The sequence below is a fragment of the Lynx rufus genome, unplaced genomic scaffold, assembly GCF_022079265.1.
Source record: "Lynx rufus isolate CCGP_SWC_20201006 ecotype Redwood Valley unplaced genomic scaffold, mLynRuf1.p SCAF_13, whole genome shotgun sequence".
Taxonomy (NCBI): domain Eukaryota; kingdom Metazoa; phylum Chordata; class Mammalia; order Carnivora; family Felidae; genus Lynx; species Lynx rufus.
Window position 1 is genome coordinate 24,890,251 of NW_025814827.1, and position 15,601 is coordinate 24,905,851.

At 35.2% G+C, this 15,601-nt stretch overlaps 1 protein-coding gene across 2 annotated transcripts in view; it reads left to right on the forward strand.

The window, feature by feature from the left end:
* TRPM7 (transient receptor potential cation channel subfamily M member 7) overlaps window positions 1-15,601 on the forward strand; it is a 123,184-nt gene that overhangs the window by 60,683 nt on the left and 46,900 nt on the right. For both annotated transcript variants that reach the window (XM_047075116.1, XM_047075115.1), the window contains exons 13-17: window positions 7,163-7,216; window positions 11,412-11,552; window positions 11,930-12,064; window positions 13,499-13,779; window positions 14,776-15,004. In XM_047075116.1, the coding sequence (XP_046931072.1) occupies window positions 7,163-7,216; window positions 11,412-11,552; window positions 11,930-12,064; window positions 13,499-13,779; window positions 14,776-15,004 (840 nt within the window). The remainder of the gene's footprint in view (window positions 1-7,162; window positions 7,217-11,411; window positions 11,553-11,929; window positions 12,065-13,498; window positions 13,780-14,775; window positions 15,005-15,601) is intronic.

Genomic DNA, 15,601 nt, shown 5'->3' on the forward strand with positions numbered 1-15,601 from the left:
GACTCATTTTAGACCTAAAGACACCTGCAGATTGAAAGTGAGGGGATGGAGAACTGTCTATCATGTTAATGGATGTCAAAAGAAAGCCACAGTATTCATAATTAAATCAGACAAACTACATTTTAAAACAGACTGTAAAGAGATGAAGAAGGGCATTATATCATAATTAAGGGTTCTATCCATTAAGAAGATCTAACAGTTATAAATATTTATGCCCCCAACTTGGACCCACCCAAAGTATATAAATCAATTAATAATAAACTCATTGATAATAATACAGTGATAGTTGGGGACTTTAGCATCCCACATACAACAGTGGACAGGTCATCTAAGCAGAAAATCAACAAAGAAACAATGGCTTTGAATGATACTGGACCAGATGGACTTACCAGATACATTCAGAATATTTCATCTTAAAGCAATAGAATACACATTCTTTTTGAGTGCACGTGGAATATTCTCCAAAAACAGATCATGTATTGGGTCACAAATCAGCCCTCATCAGGTACAAAAATATTGAGATAATACCATGCATATTTTCAGATCACAACTCTATGAAACTTGAAGTAAACCACGCAAAAAAATTTGGAAAGCCTTCAAATACATGGACATTAAAGAATATCCTACTAAAGAACGAAATTAAAGAAGAAATTTTAAAAAATACATGAAAACAAATGAAAATGAAAACCCAATGGTCCAAAACCTTTGGGATGCAGCAAATGCAGTCCAAAAAGGGAAGTATAGTGCAATTCAGGCCTATCTCAAGACACAGGAAAGGCCCCAGATACATAACCTAACCTACGCCTAAAGGAGCTAGAAAAGGAACAGCAAATGAAGTCTAAAGCCAGCAGCAGCAGAATAAGGGAAGTAATGAAGATTAGAGCAGAAATAAAAGATATAGAAACAAACACACAAAAAAAATCAAAACCAAGAGCTGGTTCTTTGAAAGAATTAACAAAATTGATAAACCCTTAGCCAGACTTACCAAAAGAAAAGATAAAGGACCCAAATAGATAAAATCACAAGTGAAAGAGGAGAGATCACAATCAGCACCACAGAAATACAGTTATAAGAGAATATTATGAAAATGATATGCCTACAAACTGGGCAATCTGGAAGAAGTGGACAAATTCCTAGAAACTCACAAACTACCAAAACTGAAACAGGAAGAAATAGAAAGTTTGAACAGACCCATAGCCAGCAAAGAAATTGAATCAGTAATCAAAAATCTCCCAACAAATGAGTCCTGGGCCAGATGACTTCCCAGGGGAATTCTACCAGACCTTTAAAGAAGAGTTAACACCTATTCTTCTCAAACTGTTCTAAAAATAGAAATGGAAGGAAAACTTCCAAACTCATTGAAGCCAGCATTACCTTCCTTCAAAAATCAGATGAAGACCCCACTAAAAAGGAGAGTTACAGGGGCGCCTGGGTGGCGCAGTCGGTTAAGCGTCCGACTTCAGCCAGGTCACGATCTCGCGGTCCGTGAGTTCGAGCCCCGCGTCGGGCTCTGGGCTGATGGCTCAGAGCCTGGAGCCTGTTTCCGATTCTGTGTCTCCCTCTCTCTCTGCCCCTCGCCCGTTCATGCTCTGTCTCTCTCTGTCCCAAAAATAAATAAACGTTGAAAAAAAAAATTTAAAAACAATACCCTGATGAACATGGATGCAAACATTCTCAACAAGATACTAGCAATTGTAAAAACAAACAAAAAAAAGGTACTAGCGAATCAAATCCAACAGTAAATGAAAAGAATTACTCACTGTGATCAAGTGGGATTTATTCCTGGGCTACAGGGGTAGTTCAGTGTTTGCAAATCAATCAGATACATACCTCACATTAATAAAAGAGAGGGTAAGAGCCATATGAGCCTGTCAATAGATGCAGAAAAATCATCTGACAAAATACAGCATCCATTCTTGTTAAAAACTAAGTAGGTATAGATGGACTATCATAAAGGCTATGTATAAAAGACCCACAGCTAATACCCTCAAGTGGGGAAAACTGAGAGGTTTTCCTCTCTGGTGTGGAACAAGAGAGGGATGTCCGTTCTCATCATTACTATTTAATATAGTACTGGAAATCGTAGTCTGAGCAATCAGACAACAAAAATGCATCCATATTGGCAAGGAAGAAGTCAAACTTTCACTATTTATTTGCAGACGATGTTATACTCTATGTAGAAAACCCAAAGACTCCACCAAAAAATTGCTAGAACTAACACATGAATTTAGCATAGTTGCAGTATATAAAATCAATGGGCAGAAATCTGTTGCATTTCTATACACCAGTAACAAAGCAGCAGGAAAAGAAATAAAAGAATTTATTCCATTTGCAATTGTACCCAAAACAATAAGATACTTAGGTATAAACCTAAGGAAGTAAAAGATGTATACTCTGAAAACTATAGAACACTTATGAAGGAAATTGAAGAGGACACAAAGAAATGGAAAAGCATTCCATGCTCATGGTTTGGAAAACAAACATTGTTAAAATGTCTATACTACCCAAAGCAATCTTCATATTCAATGCTATCCCCATCAAAATACCACCAGCATTTTTCACAGAGCTACAACAAACAATCCTAAAATGTGTAAGGAGCCACAAAAGACCCCAAATAGCCAAAGCAATACTGAAAAAGGAAAAAACAAATCATGATTCCGGATTTCAAGCTTTATTACAAAGCTTTAGGCGGGCTCCTGGGTGGCTTAGGCATTAAGCATCTGACTTTAGCTCAGGTCATCATTTCACGGTTTGTGAGTTTGAGTCCTACAACGGGTGAGCTTGAGCCTTGCTTCTGGTGAGCACAAGCCCTGCCTCAGATAAAAAAAAACATGAGCTCCGCTCCCGCCCCCACCCTACCCCCACCCTGTCTCTCTTCCCTTTGCTCACTTGCGCCCTCTTTCTCTTTTTCTCAAAAAAAAAAAAAAACAAAAAAAAAACAAAAAACTATAGTCATCAGGACAGTTTGGTACTGGCACAAAAACAGACACACACATCAACGGAACAGGGTAGAAAACCCACAGATGGACTCCCCAACCATATAGTCAACTCATCTTTAACAAAGCAGAAAATAATATCCAATGGAAAAAAGAGTCTCTTCAACAAATGGTGTTGGGAAAACTGGATGGGGATAGGCAGAAAAATGAAACTGGACCACTTTCTTATACCATACACAGAAATAAATTCAAATTGATGGAAGACCTAAATGTGAGACAGGAACCTATCAAAATCCTAGAAGAGAACACAGGCAGCAACCTCTTTGACCTCGACTGGTGCAGCTTCTTAACAGACATGTTGCTGAAGGCAGAGGAAACAAAAGCACACATGAACTATTGGGACTTCATCAAGATAAAAATCTTCTGCACAGTGAAGGAAACCGTCAACAAAACTAAAACACAGCCTATGGAATGGGCGAAGATATTTACAAATGACATATCTGATAAAGGGTAGTATCCAAAATATTTAAAGAGCTTATCAAACTTAACACACGAAAGACAAATAATCCAGTGAAGAAATGGGCAGAAGACATGAATAGACACTTTTCCAGAGAAGACATCCAGATGGCCAACCTACACCTGAAAAGATACTCAACATCACTCATCTTCAGGGAAATGCAAATCAAAACCAGGATGAGATACCACCTCACACCTGTCAAAATGGCTAAAATTAACCACTCAGGAAACAACAGATGTTGGCGAGGATGCAAGAAACTAAAAATAGAATTACCCTACAATCCAGCAATTGCACTATTAGGTATTTACCCAAGTGATACAAACTACAGATTCAAAGGAGGTACATGCCTCCCAGTGTTTACAGCAGCATTATCAACAATATCCAAACTATGAAGAGAGCCCAAATGCTCATCAACTGATAAATAGATAAGATGTGGTGTGTATGTGTGTATATATATATACACACACACATATATATAATGGTATATTACTCAGCCATCTAAAAGAATGAAGTCTTGCCATTTGCAATGATGTGGATGGAGCTAGAATGTGTTATGCTAACAAAATAAGTCAGAGAAAGACAAATACCATATGATTTCACTTATGTGTGGAATTTAAGAAACAAAACATGAATAAAAGGGAAGGGGAAGGGAAGAGAAGAGAGGGAACAAACCACAAGAGACTCTTAATGATAGAGAACAAACTATAGGTTGACAGAGGGAGGTGGGTGGGAGATGGGCTAGATGAGTGATGGGTACTAAGGAGGGCACTTGTGATGAATCACTGAATTCTCCTGAAACCAATTTTGCAAGGTATGTTAACTAACATTTAAATAAAATTTAAATAAAAAACTTTTAATAGCTCCCAGTGTGTATAAAATAATACCCAAACTCTTTGCTTGATTTTCAAAGCTCTCCAGCTTTTGAAATTTTGTCATAGCTCTTTCACTTGGCCTTTTATTCCCACCCGTACCTTTCCATAAATGTTTGTTACATTGTCTTCCTACTGTTCTTCAAAAACATAAACTTAACAAAAAAGCAGTTCTTGTTTACACACTGCAGTGTGTTTTTCTCAGCTACTCTCTACTTACTGGAATTTTATTCATTATTAACATAGTTCAAATGCCATGCTGCTGCCTCCATGAAGCTCATTGAGGAAGTTAGTTGAGGACAATTGTATCTTCCCCTGTGGATTATAAATTTTTTTTGAATAAGGATTATATCCTTATTTTTCCCCCATTTTTTATCTTTAATAATGTCTAGCACAGTTACATTGAACTTTGATGACCTTCTGTTTCTAGTGAACAAATATAAAAATTAAAAGGATTATTCATTGTGCTGAAGTAAGGTTTATCCTTGAAATATAAACCAGATATAAAAAAATAAAAATAAAAATTGATCCCATTAGCAAGGCAAGTAATTTTTTTAATGTGTAATTCAAATTATTAAGATAAACTTTTCAGCATCAGTTACTGATAAAAATTTTTTTAACATTAAGGGATTATATAATATGATAAAGTAGTGGCTCTCAAACTTTTGGGGTATCAATGTCCTATTACATAAAAATTATTGGGGACTTAAAAGAGCTGTTCTTAAAAGGGTTTATGTGTCTCGATACTTACCATATTACAGAATAAAACCAAGAAATTTTTAAAATATTAGTTTGTTTAGGTAACAATAATAATCTGTCACATGTTAACACAAAAAAACATTTTTCGAGAAAAAAAAGTGAAGAGAATAGAATACATATACTGTTTTACAAATCTCTTTAGTATCAGGCTTCATAGAAGACAACTGGATTCTTATATTTGCTTTTGAATTTAATCTTATGATATCATACATCAAGAAGTCTCTGGAAAACACTAATCACTAAGAGAGAGAGAATGAAAAAATGCAAATATCTTAACATGATTCTGAAAATATTTTTGATCTCATGGACCTTTTGAAAGAGTCTTGGGGGCCATCAGGGGAAACTGGACACACTTTGAAAACTGCTATATTAAAATATATTTCCTTTATACTAAGAAATTAATATAATGAATAAACAGTAATGGATTAAGATAAAATAGAATTCTAAATATTGCATGTCTATGTGATTATATACTGTTAGAGAAAATATAATGAAACTTGCTAATACCTAAAAATGTGAAATACTTTGTATTTATTTTTTAAAAATTAACATACAAGGAAGAATTGCCAGAGAAAACTTGGGTTCTGAGTGGATAGATTAAATAGTAAAAAGAGGGCACCTGAGTGGCTTAGTCGGTTCAGTGTCTGACTTTGGCTCAGGTCATGATCTCATGGTTATGAGTTCGAGCCCTGCATCAGGCTCTGCACTAACAGTGCGGAGCCTGTTTGGGATTCATTCTCTACCTCTCTCTCTCTTCCTCTTCCTCTCCCCCTCTCTCCCTCTCTCTCTCTCTCTCTCTCTCCCTCTCTCTCTCTCTCTCTCTCTCTGCCCCTCCCCTGCTGTCTCTCTCTTTCTAAATAAATAAATAAACTTTAAAAAATATTGTAAAAAGAAAGAGCAAAGTAAGGCTAAATACACAATATACACAATATTAGTTACAGTCATCTTTAGATATTATACGGAATTTTGAAATGAAAATATTTTGGGGGGCACCTGATTGGCTCAGTCAGTTAAGCATCTGACCCATGTATTCAGCTCAGGTCATGATCTCACAGTCCGTGGGTTTGAGCGCTACACAAACCTGACAGCACAGAGCTTGCTTGGGATTGTCTCCCTTCCCCCCTCTTTCTGCCCCTTCCTCACTCATGCTCTCTCTCTCTCAAAATAAATAAACATTTGAAAAATAATTAAAAGAGAAAGTATTTGTAAAGAAATAAGAGGTTTACACACTGAGATTTGAAAATCTATTACCAAGTATATGTGGTCAAAATGTTCAAGTAGATTGAGTTGATTACTATAATAACCTCTTAAAAATTAATAACACAGTGATGGGAGGAAAATCCCATTTGATATTTCTTTTAAACAATAGATTTAAAATATTGAAAATAAGTGTCTTGATTTGTGATGCTGCCTAGAATTCACCGTAGTAGGTTTCAGATGGATCAGACCACTGTCTAAAAAGTTTAGGATACATTTTTGGTCCATTTACCTCAGCCTTGATGGGGGACATACACACTGGGGTTTTTTTCAAAATACAGGACACCATCAACATAAGATTACTGTAAAAATGACATTTGTGTTTAGTCTAATAGTATACGTAAGTGGAAGTAAGATAATAAGGTATTTATGGATGTAAGTATTCCGTTTTAACTTCCTTAGGTGGAAATTAAGATGACATATATAAATTTTTAAAGTTTATTATCCAAAATATTTAAAGTATTGATGCAACTTGATTTAGTGGCAGAAACAAGGTACATTTTAATAAGAAGAGTGTAAAGCTCCATTACCAATTAAAGAAATGTAGATTAAAGATATAATTGTGACACTTAAATGTTTTCATGATTATAAATTTGTGTTCTGCATAAGTAAAACAACATAAATTACACATCTTAATGAAGGTAAATATGACAATACAAAATGATTATATCTTTTTCTTTGCTCCATTTTATGAACAGAATTTATTTAACTGAAAATATGATTTGGGCAAGAAGGTTGATAAAGTTCAGTAAGTAACAAAAAGAGAAGTTGTTAAATTATTTTAGAAGAAAGTAATAGTTCGCTCTAATTTTTTCTCCTTAAAGAAACAAGGTCCAACTAATCCAATGCTTTTTCATCTTGTTCGGGATGTCAAACAGGTAAGAGATTATTTTTGTTTTTGAAAATGCAGTTTAAAAATTTGGTTACACTTCATCTGTTCCTAAAACACATTTAAGTAATGTCCATCTCAAAAATAGCAATAAAGTGACGCTTTTTAGAACAAGGTAAAGTAAGGGCTACATTTGTGGTAACAAAAGTAAAGAGAATAGTGTACCAGAAATCAAGAAAAAAGGAAAGTTAATTATACTCAGACCAAGTTTTGTGAGCTTCTAGTCATCTGAGATAGACTGTGATGAATTTCATAATGCTCATTGGTCCATAATGGAAGATTATTGATAAAATGTATCTTCTTTGTGTTCAGAAGAAATTTGTTTCCTGGGCCTTAGAGGACTGTGAATAAAGACATTGAGGGAAACACTGGATGATGATCTTCATGGCAGAGTTTGCCAAAAGTGCTGAAATGTTTGCGTTCATGTGCGCATGGTTTCTCTTTTCATATTCAGTATTGGTCATGGTGGAATATATAGCACTGTCATGTGGTTTAAAGCCATTCTGTGGGGACTAAACTTGATGTACTAATATTTCCCTTCTCTTCTATTGGGATTCTTTGTGAATTAATAGTTTTAGACATCTATTAAAAATTTTATAGTCATTTAAAATATTGGTATCCAGTAGTTTTATTTTCCTAGGTGAAAAGGTATTCATTTAATTAACTGAAATATTTTTGTAGTTTCTGAACTAAAATGCTTTCTAGAATTCTTCAAACTTTTACTTGTTAATATATGTAAGTGTACTATTAAATAACTGAAAAATTAAAATAGAAATGTCATTTTCTGTTTTGATTTTTTTGTGTTTTGTCACTTATTTAATACTAAACTAGCTTCCCATGGAAAAAACTTAGACTTTATTATACTTAAAAATATTTTTTTCTTTAATTCAATTTTTTCCAGGTGTTTTCCCTTATAACTTTATTAAAAAATTTTACATGTCATAAAATTCATTCAGAGTGTTCATTGGATTTTAGTATATTCACAGAGTTGTGGTACTGTGACTACAATCAAATTTTTTTTTTTAATTTTTAAAAAGTTTATTTATTTATTTTGAGAGAGGCAGCCCGAGCATGAGTGGGGAAGGAGTAGACAGAGAGGGAGAGAATCGCAAGCAGACTTTGTGCTGTCAGCACAGAGACCACTGGGGGCTCGAACTCACAAACTGTGAGATCATGACCTGAGCTGAAACCAGGAGTCAGCTGCTTAACCAACTGAGCCACCCAGTCACTCCTACAGTCTAATTTTAGACTAACCCATTAGCAGTCACTCTCCATTCCTGTTTCTTTCTCTACTCCTTACTCTACTTTCTCTACTCCTCTGCCCCTGCCCTTGGCAACTGTTAATCTACTTTCCGTATGTCTGGATTTGCCTATTCTGGACATTTCACATTGTTTTTTTTTTGTTTTGTTGTTTAAATAATTAAAGCTTTTTTTTTTTTTTTCTTCCTAGACGCTTGAGTGATGGGAGAGACCTTTAGTCCACGGGTTTCTAATGTTTATTTGAGAGACAGAGACAGAGCATGAGCTGGGGAGGGGCAGAGAGAGACAGATTCAGAGTCACAGAATGCGAAGCAGGTTCCAGGCTCTGAGCTGTCAGCATAGAGCTGGACGAGGGGTTCGAATTCATGAGCTGAGAGATCATGACCTGAGCTGAAGTTGGACGTTTAACCAACTGAGCTACCCAGGTTCCAGTCCAGCAGTTTCTAAAACACATTTGCGTTATGATTTACTTATGTGGGTTAGCAGAAAGAACTGTAGTTGTTAATTCTAGGAACAAATATAAGATTTGGTATACACTATCTTTACCTTGGTGGCTATACTAAATAAGCCAATTTTTTTTATTTCCGTAAGTGAAAAATCCTAAAGTAAAGGCAGTAATTGACTATTTTCAATTCAAATTAAAGTTGAGTGTTATAAGTATTATCTGTATAGTTTGAGAAACTGCTTATTGTTTTTTTAGATAACTCGCATTATTTCCTGTAATTTTATTTCCCATTTAAATGGGACCATATCCTAATGGCATTTGTGAAGTTTTTATGTTTTTAATTTTTTAATGTTTGTTTATTTATTTCGAGAGAGAGAGAGAGAGCAGAGCAGAGCAGGAGGAGAGAGAGGGAGAGAGAGAATCCCAAGCAGGCTCCATGCTCAGCATAGAGCCCTATGGGGGCTCAGTCTTGTTAACTGTGAGATATGACCTGAGCTGAAATTAAGAGTCAGACACTTAACCAACTGAGCTGGCTACCCAGGCACCCTTGTCAAATTTTTTATTTATTAATTTGAGTTTATTTATTTATTTTGAGAGAAAGAAAGTACAGGTGGGGAAGGGGCAGAGAGAGAGGGAGAGAGAATACTCAGGGTCCATCCCACAACCCATGCAATCATGACCTGAGCTGAAACCAAGAGTCAGACGCTTAACCTACTGAGCCACCTGGGCACCCCTTTAGTTTTATTTTTTTTAATTTGACAGAGGTGCCTAGGTGGTTCATTCGGGTAAGCATACCACTCTTGATTTCGGCTCAGGTCATGATCACATGGTTAGTGAGTTTGAGCCCTGCATTGGGCTCTGTGGTGACAGTGTAGAGCCTGCTTGGGATTCTCTCTTTCTCTCTCAGCCCCTCTCCCACTTGCGTGCTCTGTTTCTCTCAAAACTAAATAAATAAACATTAAAAAAAAAAAAGTCCAACTCTTGATTTCAGCTCAAGTCATAATTTCAGGTGGTGAGATCAGTCCCATTGTTGGGCTTGTGCTAGGCATGGAGTCTACTTCAGATTCATTCTCTCTCTCTCTCTCTCTCTCTCTCTCACTCTGCCCTTCCCTCATGCACTTGCATGTTCTCTCTTCACAAATAAAAATAAAAATATCGTATATGACATCCTTGCTCATAAAGTATAATTTGAGGTTGCTCAAGACAAAAACAAAAATCTTGCACCTAAGATGAAAATACTTTTTGTTTTTAAATTGGAGATTAAAGAATATAAGTATCTAGAAGTTTAAAACTTCACAGATGAAACCAAATTATAAAAGGTATAAACATTTTTTTAATGTTTATTTTTGAGAGAGAGAGGGAGAATGAGTGGGGGAGGAGCAGAGAGAGAGGGAGACACAAAATCCAAAGCAGACTCCAGGCTCTGAGCTGTCAGCACAAAGCCAGACGTGGGGCTCGAACTCACGAACTGTGAGATCATGACTTGAGCCGAAGTCGGACACTTAACCGACTGAGCCACCCAGGTGCCCCATTGTATAAACATTTTTTAAAGTACTAAGTTCATGAGGTGATAATTAGGAAAATTGAAAGAATGATGATGGTAGAAGGGCAGAATTAGTTGATATATGTAAATCATCTTATGATTAAGCCCTTTTAAGATTATTTAGTGAGATTAACCAAATATTTGATTCTGAACAGGCAGTGTTTCCAAACTCACAAATGGCTCCTGTTCCAGTTTATTTGTAAATTGATATCCTAGGGAAATGAAGTCTTAGTTCTAAACAGTGTTACAAGTGGTAGTTTAAATCTTAGATGAGGCTATAAAAACTTGTGTAACCTATAATATAGCCAATATAATTTTGGCTAAAAAAATACTTATAAGTACTTACGGGCTTATTTGGAAACATAAGTAGCAATTATAGCATTATTTTTGCAGGAAAATGCAATTTATGGTATGTGCCACAGTGAAAATGGAATACTTGGGTCTTAGAAGTTCCTTTGCCTCTTTGTGTGAAGTATTAGAGCAGTGGAAAGATAAAGGATCTGCTGCTGCAAGCCATTTTTCAGAACTTCAGAATTGTCTCTTCTTACAGAGGAAATGGAGGACCAAGTTACTCCCTTCTCCTGCAAAGATAGCTGCAACCCCAGCTTCCTGTAACAAGTGAACATTTGTCCTTTTGGAGAGTAGGTGTCTTTATAGGCATGAATGGAAATATTGAGAAATATCTTGTCTATTTAAAACTCATGTTTTTGGGGCGCCTTTGTGGCTCAGTCATTTGGGCGGCCGACTACAGCTCAGGTCATGATCTCGTGGTCTGTGAGTTCGAGCCCTGCATCGGGCTCCGTGCTGACAGCTCAGAGCCTGGAGCCTGCCTCCGATTCTGTGTGTCTCCGTCTCTCTCTGTCCCTTCCCTGCTTGCTCTCTCTCTCTCAAAAATAATAAACATAAAAAAAATTAAAACTAATGTTTTGTTTCCAGGGAAATCTTCCTCCAGGATATAAGATCACCCTAATTGATATAGGACTTGTTATTGAATATCTTATGGGAGGAACTTACAGATGCACCTACACTCGGAAACGTTTTCGGTTAATTTATAATAGTCTTGGTGGAAATAATCGGGTATGTAATATTTTGGGGGGGTGGTTTATATGTGTACTTTATACACTTTGTAAGTTAAAAATTCATACACTTTAGAAGTTTAAAACTAAATATAAGAACAGTGAAGTAACATCGTCTTAAAAATGGTTTTTTCAACTAAGATACATAGAAATATTTTGTAATCAAAATCTAAAATCATTTTTGTATGTATATACACACACATTTATGTATATGTGTGTATATGTATATATTTATATATTTATATGTGTGTGTATATACACATATATGTATATATGTGTGTGTGTGTATATATATATATATATTTGGATTGATTATTGAATTTTTATAGCATATTAGTATATTTAAGTCTGTAAAAACGAATAAGCTTTCATTTTCAGAGGTCTGGCCGAAATACCTCCAGCAGCACTCCTCAGTTGCGCAAGAGTCATGAATCTTTTGGCAATAGGGCAGATAAAAAGGAAAAAATGAGACACAATCATTTCATTAAAACAGCACAACCCTATCGACCAAAGGTATGTTTGCATAAATACTACCCTTTCTGAATTTTGTTCTTTCTAATTTACTAGTATTTATGAAATAAAAAATTGCTTGTTTTAGTGAGAATCAACTTATGTTTGTAGATACATTTTTGATTATTTATTTTCCCATATACAAAAAGATATTCATTATGAGTTAACAATTCTATTAAGTTTTTGTATTTAGCTGTGATAATAAAAATTTTTAAATATTTTGATAAATGCTAAACTGCCTCCTCTTATTCCACTTTAACTTGATTAACAACATGCAAGACAATGTGTCTTATCCAAACTTGTCTTTCATTAAAATTATGTTTTATCAGATATTGAAATATTTAGGCCCTTTAATTTTGGAAAACTTTATTACAAAGACATTTTTAAATTATTTGTTCATTCAGGAATAGAATTTGTTGATTCATCACTTACTTATAACACCCAGTGCTCATCCCATCCAGTGTCCTCCTTAATGCCCCTTGCCCCTTTAGCCCTTTCCCCCGCCCAACATCCTGCCAGCAACCCTCAGTTTGTTCTCTGTATTTTAGGAGTCTCTTATGGTTTGTCTCCCTGTTTTTATCTTATTTTTGCTTCCCTTCCCTTATGTTCATCTGTTTTGTATCTTAAGTTCCACCAATGAATGAAATCATATGACATGTCTTTCTCTGACTTATTTAGCTTAGCATATTACACTCGTTCCGGCCACATTATTGCAAATGGCAAGATTTCATTCTTTTTCATCGCTAAGTAGTATTCCATTGAATATATATACACCACGTCTTCTTTATCCATTCATCAGTTGATGGACATTTGGACTTTTTCCATACTTTTGGCTATTCTCAAAAGTGTTGCTGTAAACATTGGGGTGCATGTGCCCCTTTCAGATCAGCATTTTTGTATCCTTTAGATAAATACCTCATTCTGCAATTGCTGGGTGGTAGGATAGTTCTATTTTTAATTTTGTGAGGAACTTCCATACTGTTTTCAAGAGTGGCTGCACCAGTTTGCATTCCCACCAGCAGTGTAAAAGCTTACCCCTTTCTCTGCATCCTCGCCAGTATCTGTTGTTGCCTGAGTTGTTAATTTTAACCATTCTGACAGGTGTGAGGTAATATCTCAGTGTGGTTTTGATTTATATTTCCCTGATGATGAGTGATGTTGAGCATTTTTTTTTTTTTTTTATATATAAGTTAGCCATCTGGATGTCTTCTTTGGAAAAGTGTCTATTGATGCAAATACCTTTTTTTTTTTTCTAGAAATAACATTTTGGTAAAATTTGAGCTACAATAAAATCAAGTATATAAAATTTATACTATTTTGATTTGATTTGTGCAGTTGTATGAAGTTGAACAGTACAAAGGAGATTTTATAAAATTCTGAGATTAACGTCATATGGCCTTATTATAATGAATCTTAGACATTTGTTTTCCCTTGAAGATTGATACAGCTGTGGAAGAAGGAAAGAAAAAAAGAGCCAAAGATGAAATTGTAGACATTGATGATCCAGAAACCAAGCGCTTTCCTTATCCACTTAATGAACTGTTAATTTGGGCTTGCCTTATGAAGAGGCAGGTCATGGCCCGTTTTTTATGGCAGCATGGTGAAGAATCAATGGCTAAAGCATTAGTTGCCTGTAAGATCTATCGTTCAATGGCATATGAAGCAAAGCAGAGTGATCTCGTAGATGATACTTCAGAAGAATTGAAACAGTATTCTAAGTAAGTTAGATTTTATCATTTCATTTAAAAAATACATCAAGATCATATTTAAATGGAGGTTATAGTGTCATGCACTGTGTGGGTATATATGTATATATATATATAATTTTATTGGTACAATTAAAATATATTTGTTATTTTTTTTAATTCAGAAGGAAACATTGCTGCTTATGCATGTAAAAAGAGGTTTATTATATTTAAATTCAAGAGTTAAATATTTTGGCAAGAAAGAAATCCATAAGTCATCTTATTAATTGCACATACTAGCAATTAATTCGATTAGGAAAAGTTTCATTTGAAGTGGTAAGGAAAGGAAGAAAGTGAGGTTTGAACTGTGTTCTAAGGAAATGAATTCAACTAGAAGGGCATTTCAGAGGTGGAGCTACATATATTGAAGAGTAACAGTTCACAGAAGTTTACACTTAGAGGAATAATAGAATATTAAGCTGAAAAGATACTTTGTAGTAAACTTTATGATAGAAAATAGGACCTCCCTCTGCCAAAATGGACTGTCTTTGGAAGAGAGTCAGAGTTGTACTGAAAATAACAAGCAGGGATCTTAGAATTACTTACTGAGTATCTAAGGTTCAGGTGTTTTCATGATTAGGTTAGTCCCTGTTCACATTAGTCTTTCCACTGGCTATCAACCCTCTTCTATGTTTGAAATACTATATAGATACGACTTTTTGAACAGAGCATCTGAACATTGTCAGTTTGGGTTTCCTGTGAAACTGCAGGTTTATTTCCAAGATGAGGAGAAAGTGCTCCAGAGTTACCTTTTCAGACTTGTTCTTAATGTGACATATTTTAATATTTTGTGATATCCACGTAGTAGTAGATACCTGAAAACATAGAGCTGTGATTCTAATGCCTTACAGTTCCCTGATTGTGTGTGTGAAAATATTAAAAATGGGAACATGTTACGAAATTATTTAAGAATAATGTTTAAAACTGCAGTTTGGTAGTATGAATGTTTTGGATTTTATCTTTTGATAGTGATTTTGGTCAACTCGCAGTTGAATTATTGGAACAGTCCTTCAGACAGGATGAAACCATGGCTATGAAATTGCTCACTTATGAACTGAAAAACTGGAGTAACTCTACCTGCCTCAAGTTGGCAGTTTCTTCAAGACTTAGACCCTTTGTAGCCCACACCTGTACGCAAATGTTGTTATCTGATATGTGGATGGGAAGGCTGAATATGAGGAAAAATTCCTGGTACAAGGTATACTTTAGAAACAATTTGGTATGAAGTGTGTGATTAGATAAAAAGAACAGAGGAATTAGCCCAGATATATAGTAAAATGCCCCGATTTATGAGGGTGGTGGAGGTGGCAGTGTTGGCGTTTTATCTCAAGTGGCATGAAATGGCCTCTTTTTTCCTCCCTATTCTTCACTCTGAATCCTTTTCAAGTGTAATGTATAATGATTATTGCCTCTCTCTGAGCCAGAGGCATGAGAGCAACAAATGGAAGTGTTGGTGTTTATAGCCCTGACTAGGCATGAAAAAAAGTTGCTTCTTTATGAAAAGATAATTTCAAATTCTCAAGTCCAGGATCTGTCTACTAACTTAATAATTTGTTACTTTTAATTTACTTGAAGTATAATGGATGTACCTAGTTTTTATGGTTAAGAATTTGGATAAAATGTTGACTGGTACTTTGGGTTCCTCACAGTGAGAGATACTACTTTAAACTTTCCTTTTCATTATCTTATATCTTAAATAAGGTACAGAAATGTAGAAGGCAGAAATCAGGCAAATAGTTTAACCATTGTAAGTGGGTAACAAATACTGATCATCTAATAAAAATAATGGTGAAAG